Source organism: Lissotriton helveticus, chromosome 11 (assembly GCF_964261635.1).
Source record: "Lissotriton helveticus chromosome 11, aLisHel1.1, whole genome shotgun sequence".
NCBI lineage: Eukaryota > Metazoa > Chordata > Amphibia > Caudata > Salamandridae > Lissotriton > Lissotriton helveticus.
In genome coordinates this window covers 270,427,069-270,448,550 of record NC_136072.1, presented here as the reverse complement: position 1 = coordinate 270,448,550, position 21,482 = coordinate 270,427,069, and the positions used below count along the sequence as shown (strand labels likewise).

General features: G+C 44.2%; 1 protein-coding gene across 2 annotated transcripts in view; it reads left to right on the top strand.

Moving 5' to 3' along the window:
- The window catches only part of SLC16A14 (solute carrier family 16 member 14), a 224,687-nt gene extending 204,355 nt beyond the window's left edge, over positions 1–20,332 (top strand). The window contains exon 5 of one of the 2 annotated variants that reach the window (XM_078668161.1): positions 17,047–20,332. In XM_078668161.1, coding sequence (XP_078524287.1) covers positions 17,047–17,198 — 152 coding nt within the window. In that variant the 3' untranslated portion in view covers positions 17,199–20,332. The remainder of the gene's footprint in view (positions 1–17,046) is intronic. The other variant, XM_078668162.1, reaches the window with a different exon arrangement.
- Positions 20,333–21,482: the final 1,150 nt, after the last annotated feature.

Below are 21,482 nucleotides of genomic sequence, written 5' to 3'. Positions count from 1 at the left end.
GTAGAGCAAAGAGTCAGTGACATAGAAGATAGATCACAGCTCACTGGGAAAGCAATTGGTAACATTGCGAAAGCAACAACAGACCTACGCAAGCAGGCAGCAGAATTTGAAGATCGACAAAGAAAGCGGAACATAAGAATTCTGGGTATACCAGAAGGAGAAGAGGACAAAGCTGGCTCATGCGTAGCAATGTTGCAAAACCTCATACCCAAACTAACGAATCTCAAATTCGAAAATCCCTTCGAGCTAGACAAGGCCTACAGAGTACCGGCCTTCAAACAAACCAACAGATCAGGACCAAGACCAATAATATGCAAACCACTGTGCTCGCACCAAACAGAGGCCATCTTCGGAGTAGTGAGAAAGAACCCGAACCTGCAATGGATTGGCAACAAGATCATCCTCACACAGGACTACTCAAAAACAACAGAAGACATCAGGAAGGGATTCCTGGCACAAAGAGATAAGCTAAGGAAAGAAAACATCAACTACTCCTTCACCGGCCCAACAAGATTCAGGGTAAACAACAAAGGAACCATTATAAACTTCGAAGACCCAGCTGAACTATCACGATACCTAGCGGTGCCCGCATCACAAGAAATGGAAAGGACAGCCATGTCAAGTAAAAGAAGAGCATCACTGGACCTCCACAATGGAAGGGAATAGACTAGAACCAGACTAGAATACCCGACTGTCGCCAAAAAAAAGGAAAAACTTCCAGCAGACTACCGCAAGGCTACACCTCGCGGAAGAGACAATGTAATGGAACACAAAGCAATAAGAGCATAAGCGCTCGACCACAACCTGCAACGTATCCTACCTCATAGATGGAATACACAAACTAACTCAACCCGAAGAAAAACAAAGAAAACCTACAACGAGAACTCGCAAGCAGAACTACCGCCTACAACAGCTCCTACCTCACGGAAAGATAAGAAGAAGCTTAAGAACAATACCTAGAGGGAGAGCCTGCTCACACCAACCAAGAACTAAATATATCCTTTAAAAATCTATGCTATAGAACTGATATGATCGGGGGGCTACCCTTCAAAAACTTTGCACTAAATAACTAAGTCTAATCAGAGTATTAACCGGAGAGAGGCCTTATGTATGCCCACCTATCTAATGTAATAAGAGAAATATAACCAGACTAAACTAAAGCATTAAGCTGTCCCAGGAGGTGGTGGGGCGGGAGGGACCTTGCTGTTGCACGCCCACAGTACGACACACCAGCAAGGGGGGGGGGGAGGGGCAGGAAGGAGGAGGGGGCAAAATGTCTTGTCCTGTTCGTCATATTCGTCCTGTTTGTCAAGTTTTTCCAGTAAGTCAAGTCCAGGTCCCTATCATACCCTTAGACAGAAAACACAGATCAATATGCAGACTATCATCAACTCAAACAGATAGATCACACGCACTCAATGATCTCTGTAATTATAAGCTGGTAAGTGTCAGGGACTGTCCGGGACTATGTGGGGAACACAGTCAGGGACTTGGACAAGGACTGGGAACTGGGTAGAAGACGTACACAGAAAGGAGGAGTACAGTGCTGCCCAGGATCATACAGGGAGTCAGAGGAGAAAAAGGGATCCAAATGGGAAGCCTGTACAAGTGAACAAGATGGGTAAGACTCAGAAAGGAAGGGAACTCACAAGATAAGTTAGCTTTCAAACTAACTACACCCAGGACGAACGTGCAAGACTATATATAATACAACAATAATAATAAAGGGGGGTGTGGGGTAAAGCACTCAGGAGCTCCACACGGGAAGACTGAAGCTCAGTAAGTTTCTTACCCACAATTGCTGTTACAGATACTGACTGCAAATACCCACATGTAGGATATGGATACAAAGGCAGGGTCTGTGGAGCTTATACCTATGGTGATGTTATACCTGTAACTCAAAGACAAAACTCACAGTGAACAAGAAACACCACCTAGGTAGTCAGCTAAGCCCACGGATCCTGGCGATCAAACAGGAACGCGCAAGGCAGTAACAGCACAGGGGTAGAACTAAACACAAGCACAATAGACAAGGAGCTAGCAAGGAGGAGGGCTTAACAGGAAAGGAAGGAAATGACAGGGCACACTTGGCAGAAAGCAGGTAACAAACATACAAGGTAACAGAAGTAAGACAGCAGAATAGAAAGGCAGCACACTAGAACTGGAACCAAGGAAATGGGAAGCAAGGCAGGGACTGGAAACGGATATACAGAAGGGGAGGCTACAAGGGTATACTAGAATAGTGCAGGTTAAGGAATCAAGAAAACAAAGAAGCATAGAAGGCAGTATTGGGGCAGGAACAAGAAGTGAGGTAAGGCTCAGGAGTCAAGGTAGCACTGCAGGCAGTGCTAGTTCAGGAACAGGGAAATTACTAGAGCTCAGGAGTCAAGGTAGCACTGCAGGCAGTACTGGTTCAAGGAAACAGGACATAGCTACAGCTCAGGAAACAAGGAGTCAAGAGAGCACTGCAAGCAGTGCAAATCAGGAACAAGAAAAAGCTACGCCCAGGAACAAAGAATAACTATAGCTCAGGAACTCAGGAAACAAGGTAGCACTGCAGGCAGTGCTAATTCAGATACAGGGAATAGCTATAGCTCAGGCACTCAGGAAACAAGGTAGCACTGCAAGCAGTGCTAATTCAAGAGAAGGGAAACTGCTGCAGTTCAGGAACAAGGAATACTAAGGCTATGGGGTCAGGGTAGCACTACAGGCAGTGCTAATTCAGGAACAGGGAAAACAGCAGCAGGGGTCAGGAACAAGGCATAATTAAAGCTCAGGAAACACTGGAAACAAGAATAGCAAAAGCTCTGGGAACTCTGGAAACAAGGATTGGTCTCACCGGTAAACAGCTACAATGACCAACCTTTGCCTGAAAGGAGCTGGGGCTTAAAAGAGCTCACAGTAATCACATGCAGCTGGTGTGAGCAGGCTAGCAGCAGCCAGCCACAGGTGAGCTGAATTCCTCCACCCATCCTTGGCCTGCAGGGGTGGAGACAAAGCAGTGAGCAGGGAATTCTGGGTAATGGAGTATCAGGCATGAGTAGGCTGGCTTCAAGTATAAGCAGGCTGGCTTTCACAAAACCCGGCATGGATTGGGAAGGGATGTCAATTCCTAAATGATGTCCAAATGCCTGGAAGTCAGGATATGCATACAGGGGAGTGTCTGGGGGCATATTAGAACACTGGAAAGCCCCACAATTCAGCCCCCTGGTGGTGGGCATGAGAGCACAGGGAGCGAATCGTGACAGTAAGACCGCGACATGAACACTGTCACAATGAGTAATACAAACACACTGCTGACTGACCTAAAGGTTCTCTCTCTTAATGTCAAGGGCCTAAACCACCCAATCAAAAGGAAAAAAATATTAGATTACCTAGCAAAGATTAAGGGCGATATTATCCTTATGCAAGAAACAAAACTCTCTATGGAAGACACGAATAAGCTTAAAGTGAGATGGATAGGCCAGCTAGCCTGCTCACCAGCTGTAGGCAAAAAAAGAGGAGTAATCACCATAGTTAACTCCAAGTCCAAGATAACCACTGAGAGCGCTGAGCAAGATGACGAAGGCAGGCTTCTGTGCACCCAACTCAAAAGGGGAGATGAAACAATATTTGTAACTAACATATATGCACCAAACACAGATGACACAACCTACTGGGAGGGGGTGACAAGGAAACTGGAGGCAAACCAGACGCATGACATGAGCATTGTAGCCAGGGATTTCAACCTAGTCCTAGACCACACCCTTGACAGACAATCAGGCTCCCAAACAAGACCTCTAGCCTCCTACAATGTCCTGAAAAACATATGTAACAGGTTTGACCTTCAAGACCCATGGCGCCTTCAACACCCAGACACTAGGGACTACACTTTCTACTCCAATCCACACAACTCATACAGCAGAATTGACTACAACCTCATCTCAGGATCACACACACACCTGATAGAGCATACAGATATTGCAGCAAGAACGATCTCAGACCACTCTTGTATCAGCCTACACCTAGCAGGCCGGCATAACGACCACACCCCCCGCAGATGGCGGTTCAACAACATAACGATTGCAAAACAAGAAGACAAAAACAAGATTGAAAAAGCAATCAAGGACTACATAAAAGAAAACGACACACCAGACATTGATCCTAAATGCCTATGTGACGCCCTCAAAGCGACCATCAGAGGGACTCTAATAGAAAGCAAAGCCAGAAGAGACAAGGAAGCAAGAGGGCAGCTAGACAAATTAGAAACAGACATTAAATAACTGGAAACCAAACATACAGGTGACACCTAAAACTCAGAGATCCTAATAGAACTTACCGGAAAGAAATACAAATTTAACAGGATCCTTAGCAAAAGGGCAGGTCTGTGGATAAGGAAATACAAACAAATCAACTTCTATAAAGCTAACAAGGCAGGAAAAATACTAGCGTCATACCTCAAATGCAAACAAAGACAACACTGCATCTCCACAATCACAGATCCGAACAACAAGACACACACCCGGCACAAAGAAATCCTACACACGTTCATGGAAGTCTACAAAGACAACTTCACAAGAGATGACAGCATTGACCTGGTGGGCAGCTCAGCCTACCTAGGCAGACTAAACCTACCCAACTTAACGGAAGAGGAAGCCAAAACACTAGGCCAAGATATAAAAGTGACTGAGATCGCCTTAGCTGTAAAATCACTAAAAGACAACAAAGCTCCAGGCCCAGATGGATACACAGCACCCTTCTACAAAAAGTTCCAAGAACATCTCCTCCCAGCTCTAACCAAAACCTTCAACCATTGCGCCAAGGAAGGGATAGTAACAGAAACCATGTCACAAGCCAACATAATTGTCATACCCAAAGAAGGGAAAGACCCACAATGGCCCAAAAACTACTGCCCTATATCACTAATAAACCTAGGTTGCAAGTTATATGCCACAAGACTAAACAAACTACTTCCTCAACTGATTGGAAACACACAAGTAGGCTACATAAAAACACGTCCCACGACCAAACAAGACTCCAATGCCAAGTCATAGAACATTCTTCAAATTCGCTCGACCCTGCTGTAGCAATCACGCTAGACGCAGAAAAAGCGTTCAACAGAGTATCCTGGCACTTCCTTGAGAAGTGCATGCAGGCATATAACGTAGGAGACGATTACACGAAGAAAGTCATGGCACTGTACAAAAACCCCAAAGCACAGATAGCCATTAATGAAGGCTCTTCGACCCAATTCAGCCTTGAGAGAGGGACAAGACAAGGCTGCCCATTATCCCCGCTACTGTTCCTACTAGCACTCGAACCCCTGATTAGAGACACTCTGGCTAACAGTGACATAACAGGTGTAACAATCAACAATACCACAGCCTAACTTGCTGCCTACGCAGATGATCTACTCATAATAACGGACAACCCAGACCAATCCATACCGGCACTCATGCAAACAATTGAAACATACGCCAGCCACTCAGGCTACAAACTCAATAGAGACAAATCAGAATGCATCCCCCTCAACATACACACAACTAGAGAAGTAAGGGGGTCCTCGGGCCTGGCATGGCAACCCGAGGCAGTCAAATACCTGGGCATCCAATTTAGAAGAAGCCTAAGAAGTACCCTAGAACTGAATGAGAAAACATCACTGAGAAAGATAAAAGAGCTACTAGACACCTGGTCACCCAAGTTCATCACATGGTGGGGCAGAATAGACACTGTAAAAATGATGGTAACTCCTATAGTTAACTATCTGGCAGATATGCTACCCCTGGCTCTTACAGAAGACTTCCACAGGAGGATAGACCAAATGCTTAACAAATTTATATGGAGAGAAAGAAAAGCCAGAATAGGTCTCCAAAAACGGAGACTAGGGAAGAAAATGGGCGGGCTCAACGTTGCGGATCTGAAAAGATTTCAACTAGCCTTCATAGCCAGACAGGGGATGCACTGGTTGCTCCCGAAACAGCAATACACGTTGACATGGCTCTCCATAGAGAAAGCCATTCTGAACAACACAGACCCACTGACACTGCTCACATCCAACAAACAAGCACTCAATAACAACCCGATCCTTAGGATCACAAGATGCGTGCTGCTCAAGGTAGATCAGAAACTAGAAGTCAGCATCAAGATTTCGCAATGGGAAACACTCTGGTCAAACCCCAAGATTAAATACAGAGGAAAACCACTCGGCATAGAGTCATGGAGGAAGCTAGGAATCCTGTAACCAGCTCATCTGGAAGCAAAAGGGAATCCACACACTTTTAACAGTTTGAAAACAAGACATGACCTCCCCGACATAGAACTATACAACTTCCTGGCAATCAAAACAGCCTTAACAAAGTCAAAACTACACAAACAGAAACCATCAATCTTTCAGTTTATGGAAATCATAAATAAGACAGGTCACCAAGTCTCGCTCCTATCCAAACTTCTCCAACCTGTCTCTACCAAACTTAATGCTAATAGCACCGACTACTGGGAAACCTAAATAGGATCCAAACTCACAGAACAAGAACTACAAACCCTCTGGGCATCCCCATCGAAAAATATGATATCCCCAGTGCTGGCACAGACTAAATTCTGGATACTCCACCAAGCACACTGGACACCAGCCCGCCTCTCTTCGACAGGCCTAAGGGATAACGATACCTGCTGGAACTGTGGCACAGAAAGGGGGGACCTAGAGCACCTCATCTATCGCTGCAATAAGGTGAAAAACTTCTGGAAGAATGTGTTTGACTTCACAAACAGAACTTTAGGTTGCAATTTAAAACAAACATTTGCCACAACTGTCACAGCACACATTACATCAGACATCATCACTCAAGAGGAAAGATACCTCCTTGACTCCCTCCTCACATTAGCAGTCAAACCAGTACTAACCAAATGGAAGGACACCTCCAAAGCCACATTCAAGTGGTGGCTGAACTGGGTGACCTTCCTTAGAGGAGCGGATAACACCGCACCCAGACACACACCCTGGAGGCACCCCAATAGAGGGATGTGGTCAAAACTAGACAAATTCCTAAACACCTACAAACCCCCATAGCCAACGACCAATCCAGCTCAACTCAACCTCAAAGATTGATCCAGGGATCTGTCACAAAAACAACCGCCACTCACATTTATGTTCTATGTACTAACCAAGCATGCGCCAATCGCAACAGACTATGTGTTATATGTTATACGTGGGCCAGTCTATCTGGGCCGAACAAAGAAAGACCGATAAATGAACCACTGCTGCCCTACATGACCATCTATGATATGTTATTCGTATGTTTTTTATTGTATGTAACTTGTAAATACCAATAAAAACATTTTTTTTAAAAAGAGACTGCAGTTCCACCTTTCACCCTACCAGCTACCAAATGGCAGTGCATAGCACTTTTCACCCTAAGTGGTTTGGGTATGCCCAGGCGTGGGTCCCTTGCTCACTGTGCCACTAGATTCAAGCTAGCCTGACTGATGAAGGGTAATACCCAGAAACCGGTCCCAGGATGCTTGTTTCCGGTCCAGGGAGGACTTGGCTTGGCAGTTCGGTCTGGACTGTTCCCATGAGGCACAGGGTCAAGCTGATTTGCATATGCCTGGGTCTAAACTGGGGTGACATGGTGAGCAAAAGAACAATGGATTTAACCCAGAGCTCTTGACTGGGGGTGAATGTATGATTTATTCAGCATTCCGTCCATCATTTGTTTGCGTAGCACAAAAGGCTATTAGCCAGCTCTTTGCCGCAAAAAGACCTAATAAAATTTCAAAAGGGAGCTCTGTCTCCTCCTTCCCCACTGTAGTTTCTAGGTTCCCTCCTGCAGCTTCAGGAATGTCAGCCATACACTTCCACTGTCTGGGAAAACAACCTCACCCCCATCTTGTGCACATGAGAAAGTCGGAGGCTTCCCAACTCAAAGGTTTCCATTACCGTAGTTCATTCATACATGCTGTATGTGCACCTCACACGCCACATATATGTACACAAATGTACACTTTGATGTTAGCTCTAGGTCCTGGTTTGGTAAATAGCAATAGAACTTTACATAAGTGAGCCAGAAGCCTACACTCTTGTGAGACAGATAAAAAGGTCTGGTCACAACTATGGGTTCACAAAACATAAATTCACAGACAAACTGTCACCACTGCTGTACATGCTAATCTCTGGTCAAGTCATAAAAGAAACTGAAAATGATAAAATTAACTCTATGATAAGCATTTATGAGGAATCATCTTGCCCATAACCACTAAAGAGACTAAATAGCAACGAGGCTGCTTCTGAATTCAATAATGATAGAAAATCCTCGTCCTGGGAAAGTGAAAACTCTGGAAGAGACTATACTTGGGGCATGTCCTCCATCATAAAATGTTAGCGATTCTCCCAGGAATTTGATGGTTTTCCATGACTACCACTCTGAAAAGGAGACACGGTGTCTTAATCTGTTGAGGGTGGGTCTCATAAGAGTACTTTTTTCCCATTTGTGATCAAGTAGAAGGCACAAATATCTCCCAACACTGGGATAAAAACAGAAAGAGAGTCAAGGACTGCCAGAATACAGGGCCACAAGATGGCAGTACCTGAGTGAGGCTCTTATTGGCAAACTATTATTCTGACAAGCATCCAACAGTTAGATAGCCGATCAGCACACAACAGCAGAGGGAACCTAAATCTGATTTCCCTGGTGCTCGGATGTGATGATTACTCAACAGTTTGGTGCAGGGGTAATAAGGATTTGCAGCTGAACAGGCCTGGCCACATACAAACCTTCTGTCAGGAAAATGGTGGTGTGGGGAAAATGGTGGCATTGGCAGCACTCGCCCTCCTCCTGCAGTTGTGAGGGAATAACTGGAACATTAGCGGGTCTTGAGAACACAAGGATGCATCAGAACTCCTTAGACCTGAAGAAAGGAAGTTCCTTGGGGCCTACCAAGAAACACAGTCTTGGTCCAGGCAGTGAAAGTGAGCTGCTGCAAGGTTGCAGAGATGGGCTGTAAAGGAGGCAGAAAAGTGAGACAGAACGAGCCCGCTTCACTTCCTGCCCGGACACCACAAGGGGCCCTTGCGTAGGTGAGGTGTAGGAATCGGTGTACTATTTCTTGTAAACGCACGGGGCCCCTGAAAATTTTATAAACCCTATCAGGGAAAACAGCTCATGAGAAAAATGTATGCACCAGGCTCAGTGCTAATATATTGGTGATAGATTCATAAATATCTAGATATAGTATAGTATCACACAAATTGAAAAACATTTTAGAAAAATATTTTTGATTTCATTAATCTTTTTGTTCATTTTTTAATCTTGATGTCAGGTAGATGTATTAAGCTTCTTCGCTTTTTTATCTGGCTAGCCCTTCCCACTTAGGGTGACAAATGCGAAAGAAACAATTGATGGACGCAATGCTGAACGATGCAAACACTCACCCCCCAGTCACAAGGTTCTAGGTTTAATCCATCATTCTTTTGCTCACCATGCCACCTCAGTTTGAACCCAGCCATATGCAAATCAGTCTTGACCCTGTTCCTTATGGGAACAGTCAAGCCCGAACTGCCAAGCCAGGTCCTCCCTGGACCGGAAACAAGCATCCTGGGACTGGTTTCGGGACCCGAAAACCGCATTCGACACTTCATGCTTCTTGGCACTATTTTTCATTCAGACTTTAAAAATTCATATAGTTGGTTCAGGGTACTGGATTTTTGGCGTTTTGGTGTCATTGTTTTTAATAAAAATATTCTCTATACTTCTAAATTGTTTTGGGATATTTATTGTGTTGTCTTTTCACTTTATTACTGTTTGAGTAGTGCATAAATACTTTACACATTGCCTTTAATTTAAGCCCGACTACTTTGTGCCAAGCCACCAGAGAGTTAAGTGATGGTTTATTTAGTGACTGTTGTGATTCACATTAAACATTAGTTCTCACCCCCCTTCCCTTAATACTCCAATTTCTTACAGTGAGGCTGCATAGGAAGTAAAACAGCCCAGACTAAAATGGGAGACCCAAACCCTGTTGTTTGAACAAGAGGAATTCACATTCCCAGACCTACCTTTCTGCACATGCCCAATTCACCTATCATTGTTATCTCTCCCCTCCTTGTCAACCTCCCATTGCCATTGAATATACCATAATGTGCTCTACTCCCATAAATACTGCTGTTTGCCTGAATCCGACCCTCCAGTGGCGGCTTCTCTGCTTAGGCGGAGGAGTGTCGCCCACTGCTTTTTGCAGTGTAAAAAAAGAAAAAAGAAAATGATAAAATTTCTCGGGTCGCCGAAAACAGTCATGCACACAAACCATGTTCTCCATGCAGGTTGCATTACAGCCTGCATGGAGAACATGCCTACCCCTCCAGCCCCTGGCTGAGCGTCGTGCTACAGGGCGCTTGGGAGCCCTGGTTCTTCCTGTCTCCCCAAGAAGCCAGGAAGAGGACGTACGAGAGGCAGCGGCCGGCCGGCGAGGAGGTAAGTGATTCTTTTAAACTATTTCCCCCCAGCGCCCCTTCCCCCCACCCCGGCCCACTGCTGCTAACAGGTAGCAGCCACAGCTGCAACCCTTCCATCTATTGAGGAAGGCACTGTAAAATAGACTATCTGAACATGGAACAAACTCTGTATTAGAGCCAAGTTTGATAATATATATGCTCCGGCCATCTGCTAACACACAACCTACTCTTAGACCTGACATGCAAAGTAATGGTGTGCGTACAACTAGCAGTGATTAAACTCTCCCAAATCGTTGGCATTTTCACTGAGGACAGATTCCTCCCTATTGAATATGTTCGAAACAGGCCACAGTCTACCCCAGTAGACTTTCTCCTATATCCCCACAGGTAGCATGACAATTGTATTTAGCACATTTCCCCATGCTCTGCGAACCTTTAAAACTTTAGCGATTGCCCAGAAGCTCCCCTTACTCAAACAACTGGCCTTTCAAATCAATATCATGGTCTAAAAGGAGCACCGATCTGTATCCCTTGAGCCAGATGGTCATGGGCTATGGAATTACAAGTGCAATTAAAAAATGACGGGTGGGAATTTTGCTGCACCTAATTGTGGACATAGACATATTCTTCTTAAATTCGTACATAGAATATATCAATCTCTAGATAGGTTACATAGACGTGGGTTGAGAGGAGATTCCAAGTCTGACAGATGTGTGGTCTCAGGAGTGGGATTTCCTCATCTGATGTGAGAATGGTGGACATCTGGTTCAATCTCTCGCTACTTTATCCTCTATCACAGGGCAACTCACCCCATGACACTATTCACCTTGCTGGGATATGTTAAAGACATACCAATGGCCTTCAGAAGTCTCATTGCAACAGCGCTGCTACCAGCAACAAGGAGGGTCACCATACTCTTTGGAGGTTCCCTCACCCAAATCTAATGAGTAGCTGAAAAACATGATTTATTGCAATGAACAATGTGTAGCCTCTAAGGGAGTTGCTGTCGTTGTTCTGTGATGCAGATGATGTCATTACGAGTGTGTGTGGGTGTCTGTGTATGTGTGTGTGGTGTGTGTGTGTGTGACGTGTGTATGTGCGTGTCAGCCTTTCTTGTCACTTTACTTATATTTTGGGTAATAAACTTTTGAAGTATATACTAACAGGTGAGTTCACTAAGTCTCAATTCGGAGAGGATAGCACATCGACCTGCCTCATGAATGTTAATGAGGTAGGTTGCAAGATGCAACTCAATCCGATTAGTGGCCATCACAGGGATGTTGGCCAGCTAGGACCAGCAGACCGCCATGTTTGTGATTGCCTTTACATAAAGTAAACTTTTTGATGTAATCTGTTTTCCCTGAAGGAAATGGTACTGCATATAAAAAAAAGTTTTGTTTTTGTGAAAAGTTTGTTTTAGAGCAGGTAGTACCCCCGAAATAACTGCCTTCTCCCAGCAGTTTTTTTTACATTAACAAAAGAAAAAGGGGTTCCAAAGAGACCCTTTCTGTTTGCTGATTCTTTGCCACCCCAAATCGAGAGCCCTTAATTTTTAACCATTGATATATCTCATACTGAATCGATATTTGGAATGGTCGCCTAAAACATGCACCTTAAAAACAGCTATTTAAAAACAGCTATTCAGTATGGCGTCGCAAGCCCATTTTAGGAGAAAATTTTACCAATGCCTAAAATGGCTTTGGTACATAGCAAAACATGTTTACAGTAGAAAACTGTGATTCTGAATGTTTGCGACTATAAAAACGTTTACTATATCTGGCCGTCATTTTTAAACCTTTTAAAATGTAATGGCTTTAATTAATTGTCAGTAATACTCTAAAAGTGGTAGTAATCATGTATTTAATAAAACTTGAAGGTAAACCCCCAAAGGAAAGTGAGTGTGTGTTTTCTTTTATGTCATCGACTTGCCACCTCACAGCTGCTTGAAAGTGTTGTCTGTGTGACCGACAATGTTCAACGGCTGTATGAACTGTATGATTTTAGACTCCATCCTGTGTAATTTTATCCCCAAGTCCCTTGAGGGAGGTCACTCAAGTGAACATTTAGCACTCCATTTAGAGGGGTGGCTGAGCACTGGGCGAGAAGCGTGAAAGTCCATAAAACAGGTTAAGGCCACTGATCTCTTATACTGTATGGATCTGTTCAAAGGAGGAGTGCTCTGTGTGACACAGTGTAGGGTGTTGTATCAAGAAACACACAAAAGGTGATGGGAGGAATGCTTGTCTAACCACTGGCAATTTCTCGGTGGCATCCCAACCCATCGTTCTTTTGCTCCCCATGCCACCTTCGTTTGGATTCAGCCACATGCAAATCAGCCTTGACCCTGCACTCATGGGAACAGTCCAGCCCGAACTGCCAGGCCAGGTCCTAACCGAACCGAAACACAAGCAACCTAGGACCGGTGGTGTCAAGGACACTTCAAATGGTCACATTTCGCTCAGAGGAACATAAAATCTGGACTGGACAGAGATTGTTCAAAATACTTCCCATCCAGACAATCAGGGCACACTGATCATGCTTGGGATACAATATGTAGCTAATCAGTCTTTTCTGCATCATCACCCCAGATTTTCACCTCTTCTCTTGACCCTATTTTTGCTACACTTAAAGCTCTGTGCACTCTACCCCAGCTAAACAGGAGTAAAGTGCCCATGCTTCCCTTTTAAAAACGCGATTCTCCCTGACTGACATATTAAAGTTGGCTATAAGTTCCTAGTGTATGGTGCAAAAAATGTACCCAGGGTCTGGAAGTTAATAGCCACCTGTGGACTGCCATACCTATTGTGCTATCCACAGGGATTTTGAACTTTTCTTTTGAATGATATGGACTATGGTCAGGGCAGAAGTGTCAGTTAAATAAGTTCACGTATGGCATATTTGAAAGTACACAGGTCGATAATTTGTTGTTTTAGTGTAACTACAGTGGGTACAGCCAGGGGCAAAGTTTGGTCAGTAACATTGAGGGGATGTGATCTTCAGCTTTCTAACAATTACACTGAATCAAATCCATTAACAGAAGCAGGGCAGGAGGGACCCTTAAGGAGCAGTAGGAAGGGAGAGGAGTGTGGATCATGAGGGGTACTTATAACTCAATCTTTAGTAAAGTAAACACTTTTAGAACTTTAAAACAGAGACAAGGGTGTGTGTGTTTGTCTGCATGTGTATATAAAAATCCCAAGTGAAATATGACAAACACCTTACCATAGCAGACTTAAAGCAACTGTACACCATCTATTTACTACAGAATAAATTTATTAGGGGGGTGTCACACCCCAAACACCCCCACTGATGCTAGGCCCCTGGCAACAGCTGCAACACGATATCAAAGTGTTGAGACTCTAAAAACCTATTTTGCTAAAAGGCACAGGCTCAGTTACTCCACACACGCCACCACGTATACGAATTCGGTGACAATGCGGGGAAGATGCTTGCGTGGCTGGAACGGCGTGAACAGGGGACTAGATGGGTATCATCCATAGTAAGACCGGATGGGTCCTCAACCGCAGATCCACAGGAAATAGCGGAGGCTTTTGCCGACCATCTGGAGCTAATCTATACTGCTGGAGCGCATTACACCTTGGAGGAGTCCAGACAACTCCTAGAGGAGATGCGCCTACCAACCCTCTCCGAGACTGAAAAAGAGACTCTGGACGCCGACATTACGGCGGACGAGCTAACTACGGCACTTTTTGCCGTTAACTCTGACAAGGCTATGGGTCCTAATGGAGTTCCCATTGAATTTCTGAAAGGTGTGGCTCCCGGAATTGTCCCTCATCTGAAAAACATGTTTGTAGACAGCCCGGATAGTTGTACCCTGCCGCTCGATTAAAGATTGGCCTCCATAGCTGTCATCCTCAAGCCGAAGAAACCACCCACTGATTGCGGTTCTTACAGACCGATCTCTCTGATTAGTGCGGAGGCCAAGATCCTGGCTAAGCTTCTGGCTAATCGCCTCCTCGTCGTGCTTCCCTCCCTCATCCATGATGACCAATCGGGTTTCCTTCCGGGACGCAACACAGCCCTGAACCTACGAAGGATCAACAATGTTTTGAGTCGGCAACCTACTATACAACAAGATGCCGCCATTTTGTCCCTTGACGCCACGATGGTGTTCGATTCGATCGAGTGGTCCTACCTCTTTGAGGTCCTGCGCAGATTTGGCTTCGGACCCAAATTTATCCAATGGGTACGACTCCTGTACACAGACTTATTGGGCCAAGTGCGGGTCAACAACCACACGTCTCGACGGTTTAGACTCCATAGGGGAACCCGACAGGGCTGCCCCTTGTCACCGCTACTGTTTGCCCTCACCTTGGAACCCCTGGCCCATTGGGTCCGCAGGGACGTTTCCATTAGAGGCCTCCAATGGACCGATGAGATCACAGACAACATTTCCCTCTATGCCGATGACATCCTGGTATATGTAGCTTCCCCCCGGTCCTCTATTAATAGTCTATTCCATGTCCTCACTAATTTCGGGAAATATTCGGGCCATTCGATCAATTGGTCTAAATCGACACTATACATGCTACACGGCCCCCCGCCCATGCTGCCCCGAGGGTTTTCCATCACGGTGGCCTCAGATGGATTTAAATATCTAGGTATCTTTGTTACACCAGATCCGGTAGTGTTCCACGATCGGAACCTATTGGGTCCCCTACGCAGGCTACACAGTGACGTAGCCCACTGGCGATCTCTCCCACTCTCCCTCCCTGGCAGGGCGGCATTATTTAAAATGTTGGCGCTCCCGCGTTTCTTGTACGCCCTGCGAAACTGTCCCTTTTCGGTCCCTGACTCCTATTTCAGCGCTGTGGAGAGTGACATGCGTCTTCTGTTGTGGGACGGTGGGGCAGCCCGTATCTCCCTCCATAAACTCACCCAAAGTTGGTATATCGGAGGCATCGCCTTGCCTAATCTGCGCCTTTACTATTGGTCGTCGCAATTAGTGGCCATCAATCACTGGATACATGGCTCGCCCATGAATCCGGCCTTCCTCCTTGACAGATGTCAGACCGGGCGGGAAGGTTACTTGGGGGCCCTTTATAGCAAACCGGTCAGGAAAAGATATGTTGGACCCATGGCACACACGGTCGCACTATGGCATAGAGCCAACAAGTGTATGGGATGGTCGGACAAACTTACCGAAGAGACACCAGTATGGTCGTCGCAACGACTAGGCTCCCTTTGCTTCCTTCAGGAGTTCGATAAATGGGACACAATAGGGATTTCGACAGTGGGTGACTTAGTACACAGGGGTAAGCTACTGACATTTGCGGACCTACAGACCAAACACTCCCTTGCACTGACAGAATCTTTCCGCTATCTCCAAATCAAGCATGCCATCCTCACCACCATCCCTGACCTCACCTCCATACCTGAGATTACCCCCTGGAGGATAGACTGCTATCCGAACCTCTCCCTGCAAAGGCCATATCCTACACTTACCGTAAGCTTTGTAACAATCTCCCTGACACCTTTCAGCCACTACGGGACAAATGGGAGGAAGACCTGGTTCTCTTAGAAGATGAGGAATGGCGGGCGGCCCTAATGTCCCCTAGAGAAACAGCGATTAACCACCGGTTCTGACTAATCCAACTGAAGGTTTTACATAGAGCCTACATGTCCGCTCCCATACTGGCCAAAATTGGAAGGCGCCCTGACGCGTTGTGTCTAAGGGGTTGCGGCTTACCTGATACCTTCTATCACATCCTATGGGACTGCCCGGTAATACACCAATTCTGGGGGGGAACAGTTCGTAAAATGAGAAACTCCCTGGGTAAGCCAGTCCCACTGTCGCCAAAAGAAAGTGTCCTTAATATATGGGGGGCCACGGACCTGAACGAACTGGAACTACAGTGGGCGGCATTGGGTTTCCTGCTTGCTAAGCGTTCCATTGCTATGAAGTGGGGCTCTCCCGAGGGGCCGCTGGTGGTGGGCTGGATGGCTGAGATGGACCGCTGCATGCTTGCCGAAAAAACAGTGTACAAAACTAAAGATTGCCCCAGGAAGTGGGATAAGAAATGGGGACATTGGAATAAATACCGTGGTGAACTCTGTGACTCTCCGACAGCTGAATTAGCCATGACTCGGGCTGGACCCTTATGTCGAAATGTACGCTGATTTATCATCCTGATTACTGTGTAATTTGATTCAAATGTGTCGTTTACATGTGACTGATTTATTGACTCTGCTTTTTTCTTACCAATAAAATCTTATGTTAAAAACCTATTTTGCAAACCCTGCAAAGTCCAGCAAGATTTGCATTTATATTACAATAATAGTGAAAAATAGATTATCATTTACAATTGGCATAGTAAAATAGCTGAAAACACAGAGGGCAGAGCCCAGCTGCCACTCTTGACGAGTAGTAGTATATCTATACTACTAGTTGCCAATTTCCTTTATCATAAATCAGCAAATCTGTGTACCAATAATTGTTGCTGTGAAAGACTTCCTTAACTAATTCACATTAACACTTACATTTGCGGGGATAATATTGTATTGATATATTGCATTGTAATATTTATCCTTAACCTGTGTTTTCAGCTTGAAAAAAATCTGTTTAAATAATGAGTGTTTTTTTCTTCTTGGTTTTCCAGGTTGGATCTATGATATCACACAAAAATATGATGTTTCCTTCTACATATGTGGATTCTTGTACATGATTGGAATCATGTTTCTGGTTCTTAAACCCTGTCTCAAACCCAAGAAGAAACTTGGCAAAGAAACCTCAGAAATGGCTCCATTGTAAAAAAAAAATGGACAACAGCAGCATCAATGTGCAGACAATTTTTAATCTCATTGTCAAAACCAAAGTTCAGAAGACTCGAAGCAGTGTCGCAAGTGCAGCAGCGAATCAGAATTAGTTTTATGCATCGATTTGGCCTAGGGCAATGGAAAGGGATTCTCAAACTTTGACTGGCCAGGAACTCCTATTCACAAGGGCATTAACTTGGTTGGAAAGACTATTAACCAAGCAACCAAGTGTTAAACTGTTCAACAGTAAAAAAACAAATGGTATTTTTGTTATGTTAATAGAATTGCATTTTTAAGGTGACTAGTATATAATAGTAATCATTTCTCCCATTGGGTTCAGTATAGCCCAATACTGGCCGGTAGGGCATTAAGGACCTCATCTTTGCTGGGATGACTGAACTTTCCTTACCAGTCTTTATTGGACAATACATTCCTAAAATACTTTGAAGCTGTTGGTTGATTAAGTAGTCACAGGTTAATGGAAATAAACAATCCCAGCAATAAAAACATACATTGGTCAATAAAGCAATAAGGCCTCCACATCACACATTTTAGTTCCATGTCCCACACCCTTATTGGGCTTGGGACACACATTTACCCACAATGGCGGTCAGTGTGAGAATGCAGTCAAAAGATGATACTGTTTACAAACTTTGGAATGAGACTCCTAAGCTGTCATTGGCTCTATTTTTAGCAATGACACTAGTATTACAACCAAAATGTTATAGCTACATATTGGAAGGTCTGCCAATAAATTATACTGTTATTGGAAGTGTGGATTTCATATCATGGATATATACATGATGTGCAATCAACTAATTGCTAGTTTACATATATCATAGGATGTTACCAATCCTGAAAATGACCACATTAAATAGACAAACAGGCTAGAATTCCACTTGTAAGCAAAAACACTAAGGAGCTCAATTGAAGATGACACAAATCTGCAGTGCTGAATTGCTCTGGCTTTTGTGATTATTGCACACTGCGCAGCTTATTATCAGAATGACTCAAAACACTAGATCGCACAATAAGCATCAGTCCTTTTTCCATAGGTTTTCAATGGTGCCACAGTGTTGTCAATGTCTTAAGCCAATTTTTTGTCATATCTGCTTCTTACTGCAATTCTCAAGATTTGCAAAAAAATGGCAAAGATCAGGTCCCTCTAAGGTGGACATACGGTGGAAGGAGCTCCAGCAGGCTAAAAAAGTGGCGCAAAACTGACTTCTTTTGGGGTCTTGTATTTTTTTAGATAATTAAGAGCCTTTCATTTTGTAGATCATGGAAGAATAATAGCCCTTTTCCTGTGTGGTTTCCAACATATAACACAAACGAATATAGAGATCATATTAAAAAGTGAATAATGTTCTGTGAACATGTATATGAAAAGATGGTGCTGGTGGAATGTTTAACGAAATGTCCCTCTTTTAGGCACAGAACACAGCACATGTAAGGTTTTTGAAGGTGGGATCCATTCTGATGAGTAGGTCACCAATCGAGAACACTCGAGGCCTTTGTGTATGCAGATCTGTGATGATATGTATTTGTATTTGTATTAAATAGTTTTACTGTCGAGGAATCACAGACATCAAAGGCACAATTGCTACAACTGCAAAAATTCATGCTTTGGCCTCCAAAGCTGAACACATGGAGGCGTTCAACCCATGGTCTTTCTTTCCTCTGTCTCAGATAACCAATAATAGGCCGCCATTTTTCAACTGATACAGTTATAGATGTGCCAATCAATCAACTTCATGTGAATTATTTTGAAGGTCACCTGCTAAAATGCAACTTGCCACATGATATATTAAATGTTATCCATAAATTGTGCAGGTCAGCGCAGGTCTGTGCTACATTTGAATCCTTAATATGTTTCTCCACAAAGATGTTGTGGAAATCAAAGGGTATATTTACAATGTTGGAGCATGTTTTTACTCCAAAATTGGTAACTCCGCACTCCGACATTTTTTAAACGGAGGGATGCACCGGATTTACAAAGATGCGGTGTACCCCTGCATTTCCCTTGGCGTTGGCACTAAAAAAGCAGCCTCGAGCCAGAGCAGACACCATTATGCCATGTTGCAAGGGTGTCTGCGCTGCAGGGGCGATTATGTACAGGAAGGGACACCTTCTTGCACATAAAAAATCTTTAAAGGCGATTTACTGTTTCTATGTGTGCTGCATAATGCAGCACACATAGAAAGAGCAAAATACGAGGAGAAATTATCGAGGAGAAATTAATAATTTCTCCTCGTATCCTCAGTCTAAGACCTGGTATTCCCTGGGCTTAGTTTTTGGAGCAGCCCCATCCTTGTAAATACGGGGCAGTGCCAAAAAGCAATGGGTGTTGCAGTGGAATGCCCACTACAACATCCATTGCACGCCCCTTTCAGTTAAGTGAAGCGTGAAAAGGAGCCTTTTTTACAAGGCGGCATTACGCCACGTTCAGTGGCGTAACACCGCCTTGTAAATGAGGAGAAGAGGATATCGCCACCAGAAAGTCACTAAAAGTGATGTGCTGATGGCGAGATCCCCTTGTACATATTCCCCAAAGTGTTTGGCATGTTAGCTTTCTGCACATGCTACCATCTTTTCATTTATGTAAGGCTTTCAGGCCAAATGGGAAATATTTGCATTCTTGGAAGTGGACGTACTGGTTGTTACCCTAAAACGCATCACCCATTCAAGCAATAAGGTATCTGTTGCTAGATGTTACAGCTGGAGTAATTTCGTTTTTACTTCATCTCTCTCTCAAAACCTAAGGTAAAGTAGGAATATTATAACACCAGCGAAATATCATGTCAGAAACACAATTTACAGGTTTGAACATTCCTACAGAGTTGATGTTATATGTTAAACTGTGTCTGTATGTCCATAATGCACGGTGGAATATGTGCAACTGGAACTTGATGAAGAAATTTGACTCTAAGGCGATATCATTGTCGGCCTGTGGCTAAGCCGTTGCAAAACCTAGCCATTCTTCTTAATTCTGGGACCAACTCCACATGATGGCTTTCTACTTCAGCTTGCAGTTTTTATCTGGGGACAGGTGGAACACTAGATGATGTTGAGAGTGCGACAGCTTTTCTGGCAATGCTCAAAATTAATGCAGTATTTTCAGTAAGGACCTCGGTTCTGCTTGTAGGAGTCTGTACATTGTAGATATTTTGGACTGTGAAATAGCAGGATAAACAATGTGGGTGCACACCTGCATGTGTGTTTGAAGGATAAATACACATGCAGTTTGATTATTGTGTATATACACAAAGAAAGAAACTTTGGGGCATATTATCAAGGGGGTTTATCTCCGCTTTTTTGGCTTTAAAAGCCAAGAAAGCGGAGATAAAATGATCTCCCTATTACCTAGCTGTCGCTAACACCAGTTAGCGACAGCTAGTAGGAGATAGCGACCATCTTGGGCCCCACTTTGCATGTCAGTGATATTTATCACTAATGACATGTAAAGTGGGCGTGCCAAGATGTTAGCGACTGGAAACTGTCGCTAACATCGCTATCTCCTATTACCAACTAATGGAGATATTCGCGCTAAGCACGAATATCTCCAAAAGCTAACACCTGCCCTGAGCAGTTCTTAGCCATGTTATCCAATGGGAGGTGGATAACATGGCTAAGAGCATTAGCTCGGTAATGCATGAATATCGCTGACTTTTCAGCAATATTCATGCATTGCGGCCGATTTTTATCGCATTTGCGATAAACCTTGGTAATACCAAGGTTTATTTGCGATAAAAATCGCTGCAGGTCAGCGGTAAATTTTTGTCTTTAACCAAGCAATAGCGATAATTATCGCTATTGCTTGGTAATATGCCCCTTTGTGTGGGGTTGTTGCTAAAAGACAAAGGGGCACAGTTATCACATTTTCACACAGAGCTACACAGAAAGCCACCTTGCTGCGTTGCATGAAAGGACAGCAAAGTGCAGTATTTAACATCATACAGCATATTCCTGGCCTTTCCATGTGTTGGCACACTCTTGGCTGCCTGGGGCCAACAAAGGTTGCCTGCATTGCAAGCAGAATTATTTTTGTGCACAAAGGGACACCTTCCTGCACAAGAACAATAATTTGAGGCATTTTGCTCTTTCTCTGTGTGCTCCAGAATACAGCACACATAGATAAAAAAAACACAAGGAGAAATAATGATATTTCTCCTCATTATGCTTCACCTAGGAAGGTGTAGCATTTTGATGCATTCCCAAGTCTACCATTAATGGTACATCTAAGAATGCACCATGTGTGGTTGCGTGGGAACACCCACAT